The sequence below is a fragment of the Alosa alosa genome, chromosome 2 (assembly GCF_017589495.1).
Source record: "Alosa alosa isolate M-15738 ecotype Scorff River chromosome 2, AALO_Geno_1.1, whole genome shotgun sequence".
Taxonomy (NCBI): Eukaryota; Metazoa; Chordata; class Actinopteri; order Clupeiformes; family Clupeidae; genus Alosa; species Alosa alosa.
The window spans coordinates 25048121-25069553 of record NC_063190.1 but is presented as its reverse complement, the minus strand read 5'-3'; the positions used below and the strand labels follow the sequence as shown (position 1 = coordinate 25069553).

At 42.6% G+C, this 21433-nt stretch overlaps 1 protein-coding gene across 1 annotated transcript in view; it reads left to right on the top strand.

The window, feature by feature from the left end:
- LOC125284134 (glucocorticoid receptor-like) overlaps positions 1-21073 on the top strand; it is a 63818-nt gene extending 42745 nt beyond the window's left edge. The window contains exons 4-10 of the mRNA XM_048227922.1: positions 197-223; positions 4769-4885; positions 13670-13948; positions 17633-17777; positions 18100-18230; positions 20304-20464; positions 20791-21073. Of these exons, the coding sequence (XP_048083879.1) occupies positions 197-223; positions 4769-4885; positions 13670-13948; positions 17633-17777; positions 18100-18230; positions 20304-20464; positions 20791-20943 (1013 nt within the window). The 3' untranslated portion in view covers positions 20944-21073. The remainder of the gene's footprint in view (positions 1-196; positions 224-4768; positions 4886-13669; positions 13949-17632; positions 17778-18099; positions 18231-20303; positions 20465-20790) is intronic.
- The last annotated feature ends 360 nt before the right edge of the window (positions 21074-21433 follow it).

Here is a 21433-nt window from a genome sequence, read left to right as displayed (position 1 = left end):
GCAGTGTCATTGAACTGAGTAGATATAGGATAGGAGCATGAATGTCATTTAAGCATTTAGTGAATGGTAAATTGTCACTGTGTAGTTAAAACTTCTAAAACGTCTAATTGTGCTATTGTCCAGCCATGAAAAAAATCATATCAGTATTTTTTGTGTCTCTTCTCTCCATTCTATGGTTGTTCTGGCTTGGGTGAAGGATGGAGAGCACGGCAAAACACGGATGGTAAATAAAACACTACCTTCAATAACACCGCTGCTTCAGTTATACCCTCAATCACTCTGTGTCCTCCCACTTCTCTGCCGCTCTCTCTCTCTCTCTCTCTCTCAGGCTGAAAGCCAACAGCTGTGCTCTGTCAAATGCATGTTTTTATGGTTTGGTGATTTCAATGATTTGCTAACATAGGCGTCATTTCAACGACAAATTTGTTAGTATTCCTCACAATCTAACCTTATCAATGTTAAAACCGTTTAACAGCACTAACCGCTGTGTAAAGGTTAACATTATCTTTGTTTCTAATGCCCCGCCACCCCACCCTCTAAGCTCCTTCTGCTTCTGTTGTTGGACCTCAACAAATGCAATTAATGTGGGCTATTATGTCTTATGAGAGGGTCCCTGGTCATTTTCTGGGAGCCTGGGGTTCGTAGGTGCTGGTATCATCTAAAGGAAACATATTAACCATTAACACATGCTGTGCAACAAGTAATTAGTCACAACAGTGCTTACTGCGTCCAGGGTGTGAGTCAATGCACTGCTGCCGGGGATTGTGGTTGAGGGTATGGAGAACTTGATAAGGCCACATGTAAACGACTTTGTATCTAGGCAATTAACTGCTAATAATTGCTTTGGCCGGATAGCAAAGTGAGGTGGGAGGCTGGACAAAGTGACATTTCAAATAAAGGGGAGAGGGAAATGAATATTTATTTTAGCCCTTTCATTTTCTTCCAGTCTACTCTGTTGCCTTTACTGTTCTGGGAAGCTTTTGATACTATAGGGACAATAATGTAGTTAGCGTTGCGTGTGTGTTGCAACAGCAGCTCTCTCGAATGAGACATGGCTGCTTTGCTAAATTATTTAAGCTTGTTCATGAAGAAAGAGAATGGTTGATTTCAGACACAGCAGTTGTTGGCTTTCCTTTTACAGAAGTTTGTTGGTCAAGTGTGAAGGGTGAGAGATGTGTAAAGAAAACTGACCTGCGTTCAGTTAACTTTTTTCATGGATTTTTAAGATTCAAACCCAGTAGAAATGTCTAATCCATGCTCATGTCTGCTATGTGCTCATGAGAGATTAGAGCAGAGGTTGCTGTCATCAAAATAACAATCTGAGAAAGATCATGGCTATTCCAAATCATAGGCTACACTCTTAACTCACAACCAGCTTAATATGGATGTGTGCTTGTGTTCACAAAATTTTGGAAATCTGTGCTAGTCAAAATGTCAACCCCTTCCTTAACATGTTGCAAGTAGCAAGTCAGCCAATTGTCCCCTACAATGAGGCTAGCACATAAAGTTCTTGGGTACAGTACATTTCAAAGGGGAAATCTTTTTCTCTTAGTTGCAATTCCTGCTTGTCTGCATGGCAGACGTTTTGTAGAGGCAGTTGCTAAAGAATGGAGAAATACTTGCCACTCTAAACTAGATTCTCACAGCAAAAATGGCAGTTTCAAGTAAGAGATGTGATTATCTTAGAAAATCACATTATATGCATCAAACTCTGTTTTATGTTTATAGAGCTAGACCCTAGCTGCCAGAGATTTAAGATACTATCTGGATTTCGCAAAATTGTCTCAAGTGCACATACAATTTGATAGAGGTTCAATGTAATGTACTATAAATATACTAGCATAATACATATAATGGACTAAATTTGGCATTGCTCCTGGATCCCTGCTGTACATAGAAGTCCACAGGCCAGAACAGCAGTCAGCTAATGACAGCCATTTTGTGTGAAACTCTAACAGTCCTGAACAAATAGATTTCAGATTGCATGCCAGACAGCTCTAACCTGACCCTAGCCAGATGAATTTTGCTCCGCCTAGCTCCACTCATCCATCTGGAACCGATCCATTGAAGTGTTGCTTCAGAAGGCTGGGCCTAATCAAAAAATGCTTGCATATGATTGAATAAGCCACTTGTCCGTCATCTATTCACGTGCTACTTCAACCACTCACATCGAAGCCAACCCGTGACGCTAATAACAGTCTCACAGTCGCTTCTACGCTATGTCACATCTATGAAACTCCCGCCCTGCGTCCTGATTGGCTGAACCATAAAGTCTGTTGCAGAAATCACTCTCAATGGAAGAGGTCCCAGATGGATGTGAGTGGAGCTAGGCGGAGCTAAGCGGAACAAAATTCATCTGGCTAGGGTCAGGTTAAGACAGCTCAGGCTCTTGGGCCATCCCCAAAATTATGTTGGTTGGCTTGTCGTAACCCGACCGACTCAATCAAGTTGGGCCCAACCTTTTTTTTTTTAAACATCGTTTGATCTGCCGATATAATGTTCTTTTGTGGCCTGGTAAAATATTTTTTAAGTAATATTTTACTTTGTAAAACCACTTTGTTTTGTGTGTTCCCGTGTAGTGGTTGGGTGTCCTGCTGATTTTGGAGATCAAGGGGTAGTGTGATGTATCCCTTAAAATCCCTGTACAAATGGAGCATTTTCAGATGCTGGCTAGATTTGAAGGGATAGAAAAAAAATTCCAGAAAGCTTAGTGAACAGGGAAAGAGGAAGTGAAGGAAGCCAAGACTTTTTAGTCGGAGTATACGTTGTTAATACGTCGTAGTATAAAAAAAATATGGGATCTATCGGAATATCTCAGTTTAATTACAAATTAACATGTAATTAGTTTAACAAGCATATATGAGAAAATAGCTATTTACAGTTTCAATAGAACTTATGAAAAGGATTTGTGAATGACAGTAATATTTGGGTAGAATCCGGTAGCAATCTTTCTGCACTCCCATGCTCATCCCTGAGGATAAATGTAAGTTTACAGGAATAGCACTGATATAGCTGGCACTGATATGTGTTTGTACTGTTGGAAAGAGAGACGCTTTTGCTTTGCAACTTGCATTGCACTAGTCTGTGTATTCGTTGATGTGCCTTATGGGTTGAGTAAATTATGAACTTGAATTTGATGCACATCTGTGCACTGTGTTTTGCGCTGCTGTAAACACTAGCCCATTTGAAAACCAGTAATAAACTGTTGGAAGTGTTCTTCGGTTAACTCTGAAATAAAGTTAGCTCGTCACCAAATGTTGGTTAAATTTGACGTACTATATACTATATGCTAAATATGAGCTAAATTGTAGGCATTAATTCATTATCAGTGGTACTGATATCTTCATTAATGATGCCATGAAGCCATTTAATTGTGTGTTAGCAATTTTATGCTGCTGCTGCTGGAGATACTGTATGTCATTGTTCTGACATGCTCAGAATTGCCATTGCCATTTAAAACCAGGAGTCATGACAGTAAGGTTTCATCAACAGATGACCACATGATTTTGGTTTCTCCCAGATGGATACTGTGTTTTTAGGACCTAAAATAATTGTGTGATATTCAGTCTGCCATATTTTAACTGCCTTGAGTTGTTAAAATATGGCAAAAAAACAGAATGAGAGCAGTGTATATCCTTACAAAACATCCTGTTGATATTGTACTATTTCCTGAACTATATAATGCTCTTATCAGCTAATCTTCAATCAGTTTTTATTTGATTGTTATTAATCCCCCTTTTTTTCTTGTATTTAGGGTCATACTATATATTGATCTCTAATTTTGTGAAATGATTCTTTTTGGTGATTTTCTTTTTTTAATTTACCTGCTATTTTTATTTTATAATTTGGATGATACAGCAAACCACCATACTGTAAGAATGGCCTTTTTCTCTGACTTTCCATGTAAGCTTAATGCAGTTTAATGCTGCATACAAAGTACAGAGTATTGTGTTTTTGTTTTGTTCTGTCAAATTTACTCAGAATTATATATTCATGTGTCACATGTCCAATAGGCTTCAATTAGAGATATTGCCATCAGCTTTTATCCAATCAGAAGCTCATAGAATCTGTAATTCACGGTCACGGATTGGCCTTCCTCAGCTTTGAGATGGAGAGTTGAGAGGGAGTCTCTGCCTAGTGCTAACTTTATTGCTAGTTTCACATTGTTACTTTAAGCAGAGCTGTGAGCTTCTTTTTTTTCTCGTTCACATGACCATGTCATTCCTGGTGTGCACGCCAGGAATAGACACCAGACTAGAAGCATGACAGGCCCCACAAAAATATTAGCTGGTGCGACAGCCTACCAGCGTTTTTTTTCTGTGGCTTTTGCAGAATTTCCTTACTGACCCTAAGGCACCATGAACATTATAATCAGCCATTTTGTTTTCGTATTTGTTGTTTGTTATCACTTGACATTGCAGAAATCTTGACTGGTTTCTGTAATGGTGAACAGTGCTAACTGGTCTCTGCATGTCGCTTTTGAAATGATGCCCCCCAACTGGGCAGGTTGTGGGTTGAAATGGGGCCTTAGGTTATTGACCTTCCCAGTGAGGGAAACAGTGCAGAGCTGCCAACCCTCACGCATTCGATTGGCGCGTGGAGCCAATCAGATCAATGAATCTCACTCTCAATGTGTGAGAGTTGGCAGCTCTGCAGTGGTTTCAAGTAAGCAAAAGTAGGATTGAATAATTGAGTATTAGCACTTTGCTTTGTTTTTTTTACTCTTTAAGGTTCAAACTAATTATTACCCCCCCCCCCCCCTTCAAAGGACAACATAACTACCTATGTGCCGGACGCAACGACTGCATCATTGACAAGATCCGGAGGAAAAACTGTCCCGCCTGCCGCTTCCGGAAGTGTCTGCAAGCCGGCATGAATCTGGAAGGTAAGACATTGCATGCTCTACTGCAGCGATATCTAGCACATCAGCCCCATGAGATTGATTATGTCATATCATGTCACACAACCATGCTTTACCACTCCTCCTTACTTTAATGTTCCAAACTTTGCAGAACATGCACAGATTGTTGGCGGTTGCTTTGAAAGCTATCGGTATGTGTAAAGGGTGTGTTATTTGACTCTTAGTCAGAAAGTGTCAAGACTGGTTGTAAATCCCTGTTTGTAAGTCGTGCTTAGGCTACATGGTTTCTCTGATGTGTCTTCTTCTTAATGAGACTGTCACCCTTCAGTGGGCTTTACTTACATGTGTCACAGGTATGATTAGTAGGGTTGGGCACCGAAACACGGTTCTAATATGGCACCGGTGCCGACGCAAACGGTAGTAACTGCATCGAATAACAACATGGATTTCGGTGCCTCATTTCGGTGCTTAAATAGCGTTTTTTTTATTTTTTATTTTTATTTTTTTTAGACGAGGCATCACTGCATGTCATGCGCCATCTCTAACGTCTTGCTCTGATAGCAACACATCCAGATACAGTTATCTAACATATGATAAACACTGGATGTATAAACCAGAGGGGTACCACATAGGCGAGTGGACAGTGTTTGACAGCTTGCGTGAGCCCAAGAAGCTTACTTTAAAGCGATATTGCGAGCTCCTGTCAAAATCTAGCAGTGGGCATAACTACACACAAGCAAAAGGCTATGAAACAACATCAACAGTAGGCTAGCCTATACGTTACACAATATCCTTGCTAATGCGCTAACTGACATTTATTTGAAATGTTATCAGTAAAGTTGTAAGGTGAAAACTTTATTTCACGGTGTGTTAAACAACATAATGGCATGATATTAATGTCATTTGGGGCAGCCGTGGCCCACTGGTTAGCACTCTGGACTTGTAACCGGAGGGTTGCCAGTTCGAGCCCCGACCAGTGGGCCGCGGTTGAAGTGCCCTTGAGCAAGGCACCTAACCCCTCACTGCTCCCCGAGCGCCGCCGTTGAAGCAGGCAGCTCACTGCGCCGGGATTAGTGTGTGCTTCACCTCACTGTGTGTTCACTGTGTGCTGTTTGTGTTTCACTAATTCACCGACCAAATTTCCCTCACGGGATCAAAAAAGTATATATACTTATACTTATATACTTAATCTTTCATGTGCATAAGGCCTATATAGCATCCAGTGTTGTAATGTAACAGAGTACAAATACTTCGTTACTATACTTAAGTAGAAATTTCACGTATCTGTACTTTACTTCGCTATTTAAATTTATGTCAATTTTCACGTTTACTCCACTACATTTCCTAGATAAAATGTATACTTTTTTACTCCGTTATATTTCCACTAAGCATCTTCGTTACTCGTTACTAAAACATAAAATTAGAAGAAATGTGTGCGACTGCAATAAGGGAGGTTTGGCTTAATCACTGCTCCTAGATTGCATTACGCGACGCTCCCACGCGCCAGCATCTATTTCAGCTTGTTTGTTGCTAAAGGAGGAGGACGACAATTGAAACCGCCATGGAAGCACGAGCACCTACTGGAGGACCTCCCGTTATCATCAACGACCACCCCGACGATAGTGGTGAACTCGGTGAACAGGGTAGTGGTGAAGAGAACGTCATACACCCGTGGCCATATTTGCAAGAAATGTTTCTGTACATTGGCAGCTTTCTGTGAAGCTGAACACTCCGCTACCTGCTTGAGGCCTGTGAAAGCCTATTTAGCATCGCGACTTGTCTTCAGTCCAAGAAGAGCAAGACTGAATCAGGCCTGGGGTGGGTAATCGGGAGAATTCCCGGTGGGCCGCTTCACTTTTGGGCCTGTCGAGGAAAAAAATATGGACATTTGTCACGTTAGTCTATCTTTTCTTAAAGTAGGACACGTTCCGCATTCTGTGCATGACACAAATGCAATGCCTCTGCATGGGTTGTAGCCTACGTGAGGGAGTTCTCCCCTCCCAAAAAGAGTTGGTTGGGTCCATATAGCCTGTCTTTTCCAAAAAGTTTTCTCAGGTACAGTAGACACAAACGTCAGGAAGGATGGATGGTAGAAAGAGGCCAGGAGAGACTGAGCAGCAGATCAACCAGTCGACCACTGAAAATGATGAGCCCGAAATTAGTGATGAGGAGGCCATGACTACAGGGAGAGGATAAATTAAAGTTATTTAATGTAAGAAAGAGCAATTACTCTACATGATAAACCTATATGCCTTGTTTGCTCAGAAAAGGGTGTAGTAAAGGAGTAGGCTAAATCACCAAACAACAATATAGCCTACCCATGCAAAAAACATGTAGCCTAAACATTAGTTCAATATGCCTCTTTTTTGGAAGCGTGGGATAGGCTACATTTCAAAGGCTTTCTTTCTTTCTTTCTTTCTTTCTGTTTTTGTTAACTTGTGGAATAGTGGAATCTTTTTTGTTAACTTCTCAGTTGAAGTGAATTATTATATAACCTTTACACATTTGTTGAACCATGGTACTAATAAACACTACAGGATAGTAAGAGCTGAAATGTTGCTTCATTTATCCAATTTCCACTACTATGGAAAACATGGGCCGGTCTTGGGCCTGAAACTCCCGGGCACTGAATTCTGGCAACTTTGAAAACCAGCTTCTTTTGAAGATGAACACCTTTTCAGTTTTAACTAATGACTGGCATATTAGTAGCTGGACATAGGTGTGTGTGTGAGAGAGTGAGATGGTGACCTGGGGAGTAAGCCCTAGAAATGCTCATACCACATGACCAAAATGTTCTCCCTACCAGCAAGTCCTTTTTTTTTTAAAGAAATAAGTTATTTATTTTTCATTTTTACCTGAAGTTCATACAAAAGTGAAATTTCTGTTTCTGTTTTTTTCTTTGATAGAAGATATGGGAACCCTGAATATGCTTTATGCTTTACTATAAGAAAGCCAAAATAAAGTTCACAATAAAAGTTCAAAATAAAACCGCTTGCTTTTTACTTTTTGCTTTTACTTCAAATACTTAAGTACATTAAATATCAGAAAATTACTTTTGATACTTAAGTACAGTATATATCAGATACTTTAAGACTTTTACTTAAGTAATATTCTAAAAGGTAACTTTCACTTCTACCAAAGTCTTTTTCTAGTACGATACTTGTACTTTTACTCAAGTATTGCTTTCTAATACTTTATACAACACTGATAGCATCACAATGAATATGAAGATCATGTTAAAAGTTAGCTGGCAAAAACATAAATATGTAGGTTACATACCCAGATGTCATTGAGCTGTCAAAGAGCCTACGAAACCATCTCCGTACTTTATCGCTAATTAAACTCAGCTGACTGGTGTTAGCGCATAGCCATAGTTGCTGTTAAAATGCCTACTAGGCTAGCGCTGGGAATCTAAACACTTTAACACTGACATGTAGCCTAGCATGTTCAAAACTACTGCGTGTTATGGGTTAAGACATGACATTTCTTGAAGCATTGGGAACACACTGAATTAACTGGAAAGTAGAATCCCTGTTAGATTAGCTTGCTTGCAAATGCCGTTGTCCATGACCTGGCAGTTTTATGGCAAGCAGTTTTAACATACCTTATGGCAAATCGCCTACACTGGGTAAACTTGAAAGCAGAGCTTACCACTGTGTGTACATGCATGGCAAGCTGTTTTAACATTTAAATGTATTATTCGTAGGAGCAATGAGATATTGATAGTAAATTGAATATAACAGTTCAATTTCATGTTCAAATTTGTCTTATCAATAAAAAAAAAGCAATTCATGCTTTAGACCATTTTAATTTAAAACATTTTAAAAACAAAGTACCGGTTCAGGCACCGTTTCGGCACCGGCACCGCTTTAAAAGTATCGATTTAGCACCGGTATCGGATAAAACTCAAACGATACCCAACCCTAATGATTAGTGATCTGCTGTGTACGTGTATTTGTCACAAATGAGTAAAACTATTAAAGAGTGTTAAACTGACTGGGGAAAAGGCACATGATTGTGGATATGATACGAAGAGAACTGCTTCTGGAGAAAAAATATGATGAACCTGAGTGGTTTAGTCACTTAGGCATCAGCGAAGCATCAAAGCGTAAAATTATGGGCTTTCTGTTTTCCTCGTCAGGATAAGATAGTCATTTTCTTTGGCTCTAAGCAGTTTTTACATAATTCTTGAGGTTTGAAGTATGGGTTCAAGTAGAGGCAAAAAGCATTCGGAGCAGCTATTTTGAACAATGATTTTTCTCTTGCTCTCAGAGCTAAGTTCTGTGTAAAATTGTATCCCAATAATAGAAACCTGGAAGTCCTTAACCCTGGTATTGAGAATATGCTAGCTCGGTTGCTGAGAGCAGAAACATACTCCATACTTACACTTTGTTCCAGTTTCTTTCTAATTATTATTCTAATCAGTTGATACAACTGGATGGAAACATACTCATTGTGTTGCTCAATCCATGCTGCATTTATATACACATGAAACACCTACGCCAAAGTAAATCCATAAAAGTGTCACTACTTTAGATGTTTTGCAGCAACTTGCCATGACTACAGCACAGTGGCATCACATGTGTGTTGTCAAGTAGTGAGTATGTGTCGCTGACATTCAAGTTCAAGTGTATTGCCATTTCAACAACACAGTTGACAGGAAAGTAATTTCCTGTATATTAGTAGCCTTTTTTTTTTACCAATATTAGCTTTTGAGATCTAGGGGTTTTTAGGGGTGCAGATATATCCCAGCCATTAGTATTGAGTAAAAATGACTCCAAGTCCATAAAAAATCCATAACAAGTGGTTTTATTGAACAATTACAAAACAAAACTTCCATAATCAGTTTAAAATTTAATCCAAATCCAACTCACTCACTCCTGTTATCATCTGGCTAGTTGATGTTCTGGCAAGAGTTACCATGACAGTTTCAACAAGCAGAAATACACTTGACTCCTTGCTTTTTACAGCAGCACCTGAGAGTGTCACAGTCCCCTGCACAGTTGCAGCTGACAAACTTCAGAAGGTAGTCCGGGATCTGTTGTAGGGACTGGTGCATAACCATGTTCTTCTTGTTTCTATCCACACTCATGGGCATCCAGTGATGGACTTTGTAGCAGTAGCCAATCAGCGGTTTAACAGGACAGGTTCCACTCAGACCAGGCCTCGCCATGGTTGACCAAAGAATTTGAGTGCACATGCTCAGCGTCATATCTAGATGTTGTCTTTGGAAAATAGACGTATGAGTGCTGCCAGCATTGCTGCAGAGGTTGAAGGGGTGGGGGGTCAGCCTGTCAGTGCTCAGACCATATGCCGCACACTGCATCAAATTGGTCTGCATGGCTGTCGTCCCAGAAGGGAGCCTCTTCTAAAGATGATGCACAAGAAAGCCCGCAAACAGTTTGCTGAAGACAAGCAGACTAAGGACATGGATAACCATGAACCATGTCCTGTGGTCTGATGAGACCAAGATAAATGTATTTGGTTCAGATGGCGTCAAGCGTGTGTGGCGTGAACCAGGTGAGGATTACGAAGACAAGTGTGTCTTGCCTACAGTCAAGCATGGTGGTGGGAGGGTCATGTTCTGGGGCTGCATGAGTGCTGCACTGGGGAGCTACAGTTCATTGAGGGAACCATGAATGCCAACATGTACTGTGACATACTGAAGCAGAACATGATCCCCTCCCTTCGGAAACTAGGCCGCAGGGCAGTATTCCAACATGATAACTTTTGAGTATCTGTGGGGCATCCTCAAATGGAAGGTGGAGGAGCGCAAGGTCTCTAACATCCACCAGCTCCATGGTGTCGTCATGGAGGAGTGGAAGAGGATTCTAGTGGCAACCTGTGAAGCTCTGGTGAACTCCATGCCCAAGAGGGTTAAGGCAGTGCTGGAAAAAAATGGTGGCCACACAAAATATTGACACTTTGGGCACAATTTGGACATTTTCACTTAGGGGTGTACTCACTTTTGTTGCCAGCAGTTTAGACATTAATGGCTGTGTGTTAAGTTATTTTAAGGGGACAACAAATGTACACTGTTGAACAAGCTGTACACTCACTACTTTACAATGTAGCAAAGTGTCATTTCTTCAGTGTTGTCCCATGAAAAGATATAATAGAGTACTTACAAAAATATTAACTCAGTTTTGTCCTCATGAGCTCTACATTTTGTTGCTCACCGTCCACCCTCCGCATTGGACTCTCTCTCTCTTTCACACACACACACACACACACACACACACACACACACACACACACACACACACACACACAAAGAAAGACAGGAAAGAACAGATCTCAGCTTGTCATGTTTTGTTTGCGTGTAACACACTCGTATAATCACAGATAGTTTTGAAGGTGTGAACTTTTTTGTAGGTTAAGTGTGTGCATACCTGTTTGTGTGTGTGTGGGTGGCTGGGTGGTTGTGAATGTGTTTGTGAGAGTCAATGTGCATAGATGTGTGTGTGTGTGTGTGTGTGTGTGTGTGTGTGTGTGTGTGTGTGTGTGAGAGAGAGAGAGAGAGAGAGAGAGAGGGAGAGAAAGAGAAAAAGGAGTGTACAACATGGAGGGTGGACAGTAAGCAACAAAATGTAAAACTCATGAGGACAACATAACTAGTATCAAGCCTTAGAACCTGCCTCTGGCTACAGGAGCCGCAGCACAGCACTCTCTGCGGGCATTATCTCCAGACCAGAGATTGGCTACTGCGACAAAGTCCATCACTGGATGCCCTTGAGTATGGATGGAAACAAGAAGAACATGGTTAAGCACCAGTCCCTACACCAGATCCAATTGCACCGGACTACCTTCTGAAGTTTCTCACTTGCAACTGTGCAGGCGACTGTGACACTCTCAGGAGTGTAATTCTACTTGTTGGAACTGTCATGGTAACTCTTGCCAGAACATCAACCAGCCAGATGATAACAGAAGTGAAGGAGTGCAGGGGAGTTGAGGGATCTTAAACTGATTAAGGAAGTTTTGTTTTGGAATTGTTCAATAAAACCACTAGTTATGGATTTATGGACTTGGAGTCATTTTTACTCAAACGAATGGCTGGGATAGATTCAGCACCCCTAAAAACCTCTAGTTAGACATCTCAATATATTGAGAAATATTGGTAAAAAAAAATGTTTTCATTATTTTCGCCCAGACCCTCTGGGCACCCGAAACGTGATGGGCTCTCCAGGTGTTTCCCTGAGGATTTGGCCGTGTATAAATTGGGAGGTGTTACTAGACACCTATAGGAACACATAAAAAAAAACTATTGGTAAGAATTGCAGATTGGACAAAAACTTCCTATGGCCTAACTTTCCTGAACTGATTGGTTTTTGGTCTCTCCAATTGCGTCCGTATTGGCATTTTGATCGGCGTCTGCTTGGGACGCCCTTTGGAAATGGGCTGTGAATGAACCTTCCCCAGACCCACTCTCAGTTGAGAAGGGTCTGGTGTCAACCGGGCTAGTGTGTTAGCCGCATTGTGGATAAACCGCAATAAGCCATATTAACTGCACCCATGTATTAAACGTATAGCTGAAGAAATTTGGCACAATCAATGTATAAACCTCGGCTAATAGCTGGGAAATTACACACATATTCACAATACAGTACAACACAACACAACTTAGATATACAATCATCATACTCTGGGCTTTCTGGGCTGTTGACACACAGCTCACAACTGCTCTAATATTTTCCCCCACATAGACAGAGAAGTCCTAAAGCGCCAGTCTCTCCTGGGCAGCCCAGCCCTGCCTGTTTCACTTCTGTTTGCCCCTCCCCAGCCCCCCCTTGCTAATAGTCAAGGCATACGCCCCGACTCCATAGAATGTATAAGGAAGCTGGTCACATGTTAGCGTTAAGAGGGTCGGTGATGGGGTGGGGGTGGGGGGGTGTGAACTAAGGGGAGATTCAGTGCAGTCTGCACAGATGGACTGCATGTTGTCTGAATGAGAGCATTCAAAAGAGCTCCAGTCGATGGCTTGTTGATCAGGAGAGAGCTGGAAAAGAGGATGGGGGGGTGTTGGGGAGGAGAGACGCGCGCACACGGGCACACAAACACACACATACACACACACACACACACACAAACACACACACACACACACACACACACACAAACACACACACACACACACACACACACACACACACACAAGCACTTACACAAGCACTCACACATATACACAAACACAAACATACACACATGCATGTGTGACGCAGGTACATTGGTGGACTGCTAAATTTGAGGTCCTACCAGAAAAGCTCTTAGTTCCCATAGAAACGTTTATGGAGGAAATTAAAATGGAGAGAAAATGATGGGCTTGATGGCGAACTCTCCATCAGCCCTCTGCTTATTCCTGTTTTTCTTCATGGAAAGCACGGCAGTCACATGCTTGAAGCTCTTCTTAAAACTGTGCGTATAGAAAGACCGTGTAAAAGATCTTCAGGCATTTTACATTCTCTCATAGAAATCTGCTGCATATTTCCCACCATCTCTTTTCTACTACCTATTGGGTAATAGTAGACTCTAAAAGCATGGACGGGATTATTTAGTGTGTTCAATGAAGACAGTGATTGACCAACTTCAGAATAATGTTTGCATCTATTTTGTCTTTTGTTCAAATGAATTAGAAAGACAATTAAGCAAATTTGAGTTAAGGACCAACCACTTACCTTGACCTTTTCTTTCAATCTATCTCTTCTCAATCTCCATTCTTCTCTATATTTCTATGTCTCTCTTCTTTCCTCCCTCTCTTCCCCCCCTCTCTCGCTTTCTCTCTCTCTCTCTCTTTCTCTCTCCATCTCTCAGCCCGTAAGAACAAGAAGCTGATTCGGCTGACACGACAGCAGAGCGGCGGTGACTCTGGACAGCCCCTGCTTGACGAGCAGCAGTGCACTCTGGTGCCCAAGTCCATGCCGCAGCTGACGCCCACCATGCTGTCGCTGCTGAAGGCCATCGAGCCCGAGGTGATGTACTCGGGCTACGACAGCACCATCCCGGACACGTCCACCCGCCTCATGACCACGCTCAACCGCCTCGGTGGCAAGCAGGTCATCTCCGCTGTCAAGTGGGCCAAGTCGCTGCCAGGTGAGTTCAGTGCAAGGGGGGAAATAAGTGTGTGTGTATGTGTGGTTGAAAGAGGATTACCGGGTTAAGGACTGGCCCCTTATAGACCCTTTCAAGAGAGTTCAATTATCAGCATCATAGTTGGCCCCACTTCCTTTTTAACATTCCATATGTTATCTTAATGCAGAGGAAGTAGATTGAGAACCAAATAGAATGTTCAAGCATTGTTTTTGTTTTTATTGTTGAAAGGGTCTATTAAGGTTTTGCAACTACGTCATAATGTCATGTGACCGTTTGTTTACAACTAGAGTGGTAGGCAAGAATGGTAGGCAAGGCACTGCTGAGAGTGGTAGGCAAGCCTACAACAGTCGGGTTGCATAGGCTACACATAGTTACAAATAGCTTCAAAATTGAAATTTTAATATCAAATATTGACCGGGATGCCGACCACTTGTGTATGCCCTAACAGTTGGTTTTACAATAAGAAGCAAAAAAGGCTTAATTTAACGACCGTTTAGCCTACCTATCCTCGTGGTTGTGGAAGATGATCGTTAGCAGCTGTAAAGTCTTTTATTCTCAAGATGGCCTAATGGTGTAGCCTACTGTCTACGAAGACGTAGGCTAAAATACAACTATCTACAGTCATCCAAAAATTAATTGCCAGAGATAGGCTATGAAGGGAAAAAGTGCAGCATTTTAAACATGGCAAGATTTTTTTCTCTATCTTTTTTTCTAATTTGTCTTGTGAAATTCGTGCATCAATCACCTATCTCCTGTCCTTCTATTTCACGTTATCATGAGTGTCATTTGATTATATAATCACAACAAATGCTAATAAATGAAAACAGAATAGGCTTATGTGCTATAGCCTACAGGTCAGTTAGGCTAACTCCCGTCTGTCAAAATAAACTGATTTGATCCTATGAATTGTTTAGCGATCACACACAACAACTTAACACAGCAACCTCAAACACCACTGTTGAACCTAGGCTACTGCTTCAGTCATGTAAGAAATAAGCAGTTTATGAATTATCTTTACCCGTTTAATCAAGTCCACATGAATAAAATAACAGCATATTTAAAGGCTGAGCTAGCATACAGCCTAATATAGCCGATGCTGCAATGAACTAGTAAAAAGGTTTTATACAATTAATGAACTTTATCACTCACATTCTTTCACAGAGTTTTTCTGGGTGGTTATATATCCATGCAGATCGTCTTCGAATGAGTCATCGCTGTTATATGTTTTAATATGTTACAGGATTCATGACTTTAACATAATGTTACATGATGCTGACTGACGCTGCATGGCTATGTAGGCTACCGTTTTAAAGTCTGCTGAGTCTACTGCCTACCAAAACCTGTCGTTGTTCAGTTCAAGTTAAATTATCAAATATTGTTTGATTTTGTGTCAACTTTCAGAGGGAAGACATGTTCCTTTCTGGCCAAATTTCACAGCTTCTAAGAAAGTCTATCGTCTTCGTGTAAACCGGGTTTTGAACAGAGAAAAAAAGTTAGGCTACCATAGGCTACATGCAGGTTCTCCCATAACGTTATCGATACAGATCAATGCACCAAATCAGGGCGATTTTAGCGAAATAACGTTCCTGGGACAGGCTAGCAAATATTGAACAATGGGATAACGTTTCATCATCACCTTTATTGATGCCTGAAATGTTGACATTGCTGAAATACAGAGATGTAGCCTACTGAGAGGCAGCTGCAGACAACGATGTTCAATGGGTTCAACTTGTCCCTTGCCTACCAGGTGGATGTAAACAAAGCTATAGAACCTAGAATACGTCACATGAAAAACGTTAATAGTTAGGTAGAGTGGAGTAGTAGAGTAGGTGGGAGTGTGCGTGGGTGTGTGCATGCACGTGTGTGTGTGTGTGTGTGTGTGTGTGTCTGTGTCAAAGGACTGTTGAGTTAAGGCCTGTGTAGATGCACTGACCCCTTCGTGGTGAGGGTCCATGTGAGGAGCAGACAGTATGAGTGACAGTGTGTATTTGTGTGTTGAGGAGGTGCTTGCCAAGGGCATGTTGCGTTACGGACTGTTAACTGAAGTAAGCCCCTGCAGCAGGAAAGGGAGGTGTTGGGAGGGCGATCTTGAGGCTTGTTTATGTAAGGTTCGCTCTTTCTGGCGAGACCTGCTGAACTGAGCAGTGTGTGTGTGTGTGTGTGTGTGTGTGTGTGTGTGTGTGTGTGTGTGTGTGTGTGTGGGGCGGGGGTGAGGGTGGGGGTGTTAGGTGTGAAGGTACAGAGCAGAGAGAGGGGAAGAGCGAGCGGGCCAAGGTGCTGCCAGTGAGTGATGCTGGTGTGGAAGGGCAGAAGTGACTGTCGGGCATCTAAAGGCTATTAAGCTGTTGGGTCCTGCTCTGTGTGGTGTTAAGTTGAGCAGGTCAATTTGAGCTCTGTAGCTGAGGGAGAGGGTAAGAGTTGTGTGACCATGGAGAGAGCATAAAGGCCATCGAACGGACCAGCGTGAGTGTACGTGGCATTGAAGGGTTGCGGGGATTTTTGTGTGTGTGTATGTGTGTGTGTGTGTGTGTGTGTGTGTTGTGTGGGGGCGTGAGAAGGAAAGCATATGATGGCCTGATTTGGCTAAGTCCTCGGAGAAAAGGACAGAGGACGGAGAGGCAAGTGGTGGGCAGCGGGGAAAGGTTACCCAACAGCTGCACGGTTGAGCAAAGATAATCCCAGCGGATTTCACCACGTCCACTTTGAAGTGTCAGAAGTTAAATGCCCATTTGTGGGAGTTTTTCTGGTCAATTTGAAGCATTTACCACTGGAGAAATGTAGAGAATGTGTTTGAGTGTTACTGGCCATTAGACATGGGGACTTGGGGACCTTCCATATTGCCCTGCTCTGCGTGCACAGTCACTAGTCTGTGGTATTCCCAGGGAGAGATTAAGCTGCAGAGCTGTTCCACTACAAAGCAAAACAAAAGTTTGTTTTTTGTAAGAAATGCTTATGCTTCTCAACTCATTCCCAGGTTTGGCCAAGGGCTAGTCCAACCGTGTGGAATCAGGACACACTGAAAATGTTCTGAAAATCATAGACACTCATCACACTGATGAGCTGGAGCAGCAGCCAAACCAGCACATTTCTCTAATCTAGCATTCATTTGAGATGTACAGTACAGTACTTGCCAACTTGCTCCCAACACAGCACTATTCAGTGGCAAGTAACTACCACATTGATTTTCTTATCTAGTTTAGGCCCACAGCGTAAAAAAAAAACGGGGCGGAATGGCAACCACGCCACCAGATCAGTCCAAAATGATGATCACTTGCGTAACAGAACACATAACACAAGTTACTCAACTCATCACCACAGTTTGTCTGAGCATTGTGTTGTGCTCCTGACTCCTTATTTCCATTCCCTGTAGCACGTTGTAACTGGTTTATTTGGAAAGTGCAACAAACAAAGACGATTATCATCATTATTGTTCATCCCCACCCCCAGCATCATCTAAAACAGTGTTATGGACCCTTTCAAGAGAGTTCCATTATCAGCATCACAGTTGGCCCCACAAGACTTCCTTTTTAACATTCCATATGTTATCTTAATGCAGAGGAAGTAGATTGGGGCCCAAATAGAACGTTCAAGCATTGTTTTTGTTTACCTTGTTGAAAGGGTCTATATACTTTGTCCTCTCCCCTCACTGCTGTTGTTCTCTCCCCTCCTCTGTTGTCCCTGCAGGCTTCAGGAACCTGCACCTGGATGACCAGATGACCCTGCTGCAGTGCTCCTGGCTCTTCCTCATGTCCTTCGGCCTGGGCTGGAGGTCCTACCAGCAGTGCAGCGGAGGCATGCTCTGCTTTGCCCCCGACCTCGTCATCAACGAGTGCGCACCTTTTATTTGTTTATTTGTTTGTTTACTTGTTTTGCATGATGCTGTATGATGCATGTGCAACTGAGTTGTGTTTCAGTGTTTAGAAATCATGCATGCATAATCTTAAACGGTTTTTAGCTGTCTTGGCCCCATGATGATGTGGAAATGTTTTGACTTTTACGGGACTTCGATCAGAACAAAATATCTTTGCGGCTATGGGCTGGCTTCACTGTGACTGAACTATGTTTATCGTTGTGTAATTTGTGTGTGTGTGTGTGTGTTTGTGTGTGTGTGTGTGTGTGTGTGTGTTTGTGTGTTTGTGTGTGTGTGCCAGGGAGAGGATGAAGCTGCCCTACATGAGTGACCAGTGTGAGCAGATGCTGAAGATCTCCAGTGAGTTTGTGCGGCTGCAGGTGTCCTATGAGGAGTACCTCTGCATGAAGGTCCTCCTGCTCCTCAGCACAAGTAAGGCTCAACACACACACACACACACACACACACACACACACACACACACACACACACACACACACACAAACAGCAGCTGCTGTGTTTTTTGCACTGTACTTTGTGTAATAGTCTAGAGAATGCACCTCTAGACGTTCTACAGAACATTACTGTAACAAATTTAGTGGAATCTCCCCATAGCTCAAATTCCAAAGCTCAATAAAGTGTTGCCAGTGGAGCTCACCAGTCAATTCAAACTCGAGCACTTCAACAGCAGAGGATAGGAAGTAGGAACAGTGTTAGACCAGGATGAAAACACTTTGAATTGATTTACAACAGACGCCCCAGTAAACTCCATGAGGAGTTAAGAATCTCCTCTCTGGTCAACAGAAGTTACCACTCCTGACCTCTCACTAGCCCTGTGAACTCACATGAAGTCCTGTCTGTTTGGAGGGCGTGGCAGGCAGCTCAGATCTCTGGAGCGCTAAGCTGTGACGTGAGCCGGCCACCACATTAAGAGGCTCCTCTATGCATGATGCACAGTGCAGCTGTGAAGCCTCTTTTGTGTGCAGCGCTACAAGGACAAGAGAGGGTTTGTGAAGCTGTGAAGGCGCAAAATGACAACATTGCGCAGAGTTAGCTCTGGTGTACTCCCTTTTTAGCGGCAACTTTCCAAATGTCGTGTATGTGTGTGTGTGTGTGTAATCAACCTTTTGTACAAATACAGAGGCTCTTCGTCCCCTTTCTTGTACAGTCTTTTAAGTCTCATATGCCTACGAAAGTATAGCAAACAAATGACAGTTGAAGAGGGAGAAAAACAAGGAGAGCCAGCTCTGCCTTTTTTAATTAGGCCTTTACATGCAAACGCTTCAGAGAAAAAAAAGAGCTTCATGTGTTATTACGGCTTAGCATGGTGGCTCAAGATAAGTGGTTTAGTTGCTTTTTAGCATTTTAATTTTCCTGAAAATGTGCTTTTTTATGCGTTACGCTCTCAGGTGTGACAATTATGCGCTTCAGTGCTGGCAATTACATGTCCTTTCCCCCAATTGTGGTTTTCAACTGTCGGGCAGCTCATTTTCACCCGGGGCATCAAACAGCGAACAGGTAATGGAAGCCCTACCCGAGGAACAAGCATCGGTGCCAGAGAGCAACGGGTGGGGGGGCTATGAGCACTGACGGGGGGCACCTCACCTCACTTTTATTCGTTATTTTTCCAAAATTGCCATATAATAAAGAGCATCCTTCAAGCCTTTTGGATAACTGAAACAATATGATCATGGGGGAAAATAGTGCAAAAACATAGCTGTCATAGCCTATAGCGTTGAATAGACTACACAACATTTAGAATAATAGAATTTTAATAGAATAGTGTTGCATAGTAGCCTGGCTAACGTCAGACCTCAGGTGTGACAATTATGCGCCTCAGCGCTGGCGACTACATGTCCTTTCTCCCAATTGTGGTTTTATAACTGTCGGGCGGCTCGTTTTACCCCGGGGAAAATGTGCCCCCTTGCTCAGGCCCGTTCCCCTCACATGGCCCTTAAACTCGGTGGCGTCCGTGTTTGGCAGGTGCTCACTGTTGAGCGTATTTGTTCAGCTCCGTGTTCGGACTCTGCCATGTGGACTTTTTGCTGGGGGGTCTCCCATGGACATACATAGGCTGGTGGCACCGGCGGCTGGTACAGTGTAGAGAGTCGATGGAACAGCTGTGTGAACAGAAGGGCCTCATATTCAAAAAAAAAAGAAAGAAAGAAAGAAAAAACAATCCTGGACAAGTGCCCCACCCCATTCAATTTCAACCAATCAGTACCTACTAAGGTTGGCCTGTTGGAATATCACCCTAATGCGAGTTGACACTGGCTCCTCTCCTAAAGACACACACACACACACACATATTTAAAGGCCTTTTCTTGCTATTGTTGTTGGTCGAGCCTGTCCAGAAGAATACGCATAGAGGATAAGAGTGGACGGGGGACAGTTACCAAATAATAACCTTTCTCCCCCACTGTGGAATCCAGAGAGATTTGACATGTGTTGCTGCTGTGATCAAACTGTGATATTGTGTGTGTGTGTGTGTGTGTGTGTCTGTAGTCCCAAAAGATGGGCTAAAGAGTCAGGGTGTGTTTGAGGAGATCCGCATGTCCTACATTAAGGAGCTGGGGAAAGCCATCGTCAAACGGGAGGATAGCAGCTCCAGCCAGAACTGGCAGAGATTTTACCAGCTCACCAAGCTGCTCGACACCATGCAAGAGGTTAGCTGAATCTCTGTCATACACACACACACACACACACAAACACTACACTGATAGTAAACTGAGTCACCTGTGTCTTAATGCTCTTAACAAGTTAATGAGATTATTGACATGACCAAATGATGGCAATAATAGACTGTCTTTGCCCCTAGTAATACATCAGCGTTTAAACGTATGTAACTTTATATTTCTATTGTTTAGCTCTTATCAGTTAAGAAATGCCAGTGGCCCTCTAGTCTGACATAGTGGTCTGAAAGGTCACATTGTTCGGTAGCAACAATATGAAATTAAGTGAACAGTTTGTGTGTGTGTGTGTGTCTCTTAAGATGGTGGAGGGCCTACTGAACTTCTGCTTCTACACCTTTGTGAATAAATCCCTGAGCGTGGAATTCCCTGAGATGCTCGCCGAAATCATCAGCAACCAGCTACCAAAATTCAAAGACGGGAGTGTCAAGCCGCTCTTGTTTCATCAGAAGTGACTGCCTTAGACCGCGACACTATGCCTTAATAACCACCCAGCCCAGGCCAGCTTATACCTGTACACACACACACACACGCATGCATGCATACACACACACACATATACACACACACACACACACACGACACACACACACACAAACACTACACTGATAGTAAACTGAGTCACCTGTGTCTTAATGCTCTTAACAAGTTAATGAGATTATTGACATGACCAAATGATGGCAATAATAGACTGTCTTTGCCCCCTAGTAATACATCAGCGTTTAAACGCATGTAACTTTATATTTCTATTGTTTAGCTCTTATCAGTTAAGAAATGCCAGTGGCCCTCTAGTCTGACATAGTGGTTCGAAAGGTCACATTGTTCGTAGCAACAATATGAAATTAAGTGAACAGTTTGTGTGTGTGTGTGTGTCTCTTAAGATGGTGGAGGGCCTACTGAACTTCTGCTTCTACACCTTTGTGAATAAATCCCTGAGCGGAATTC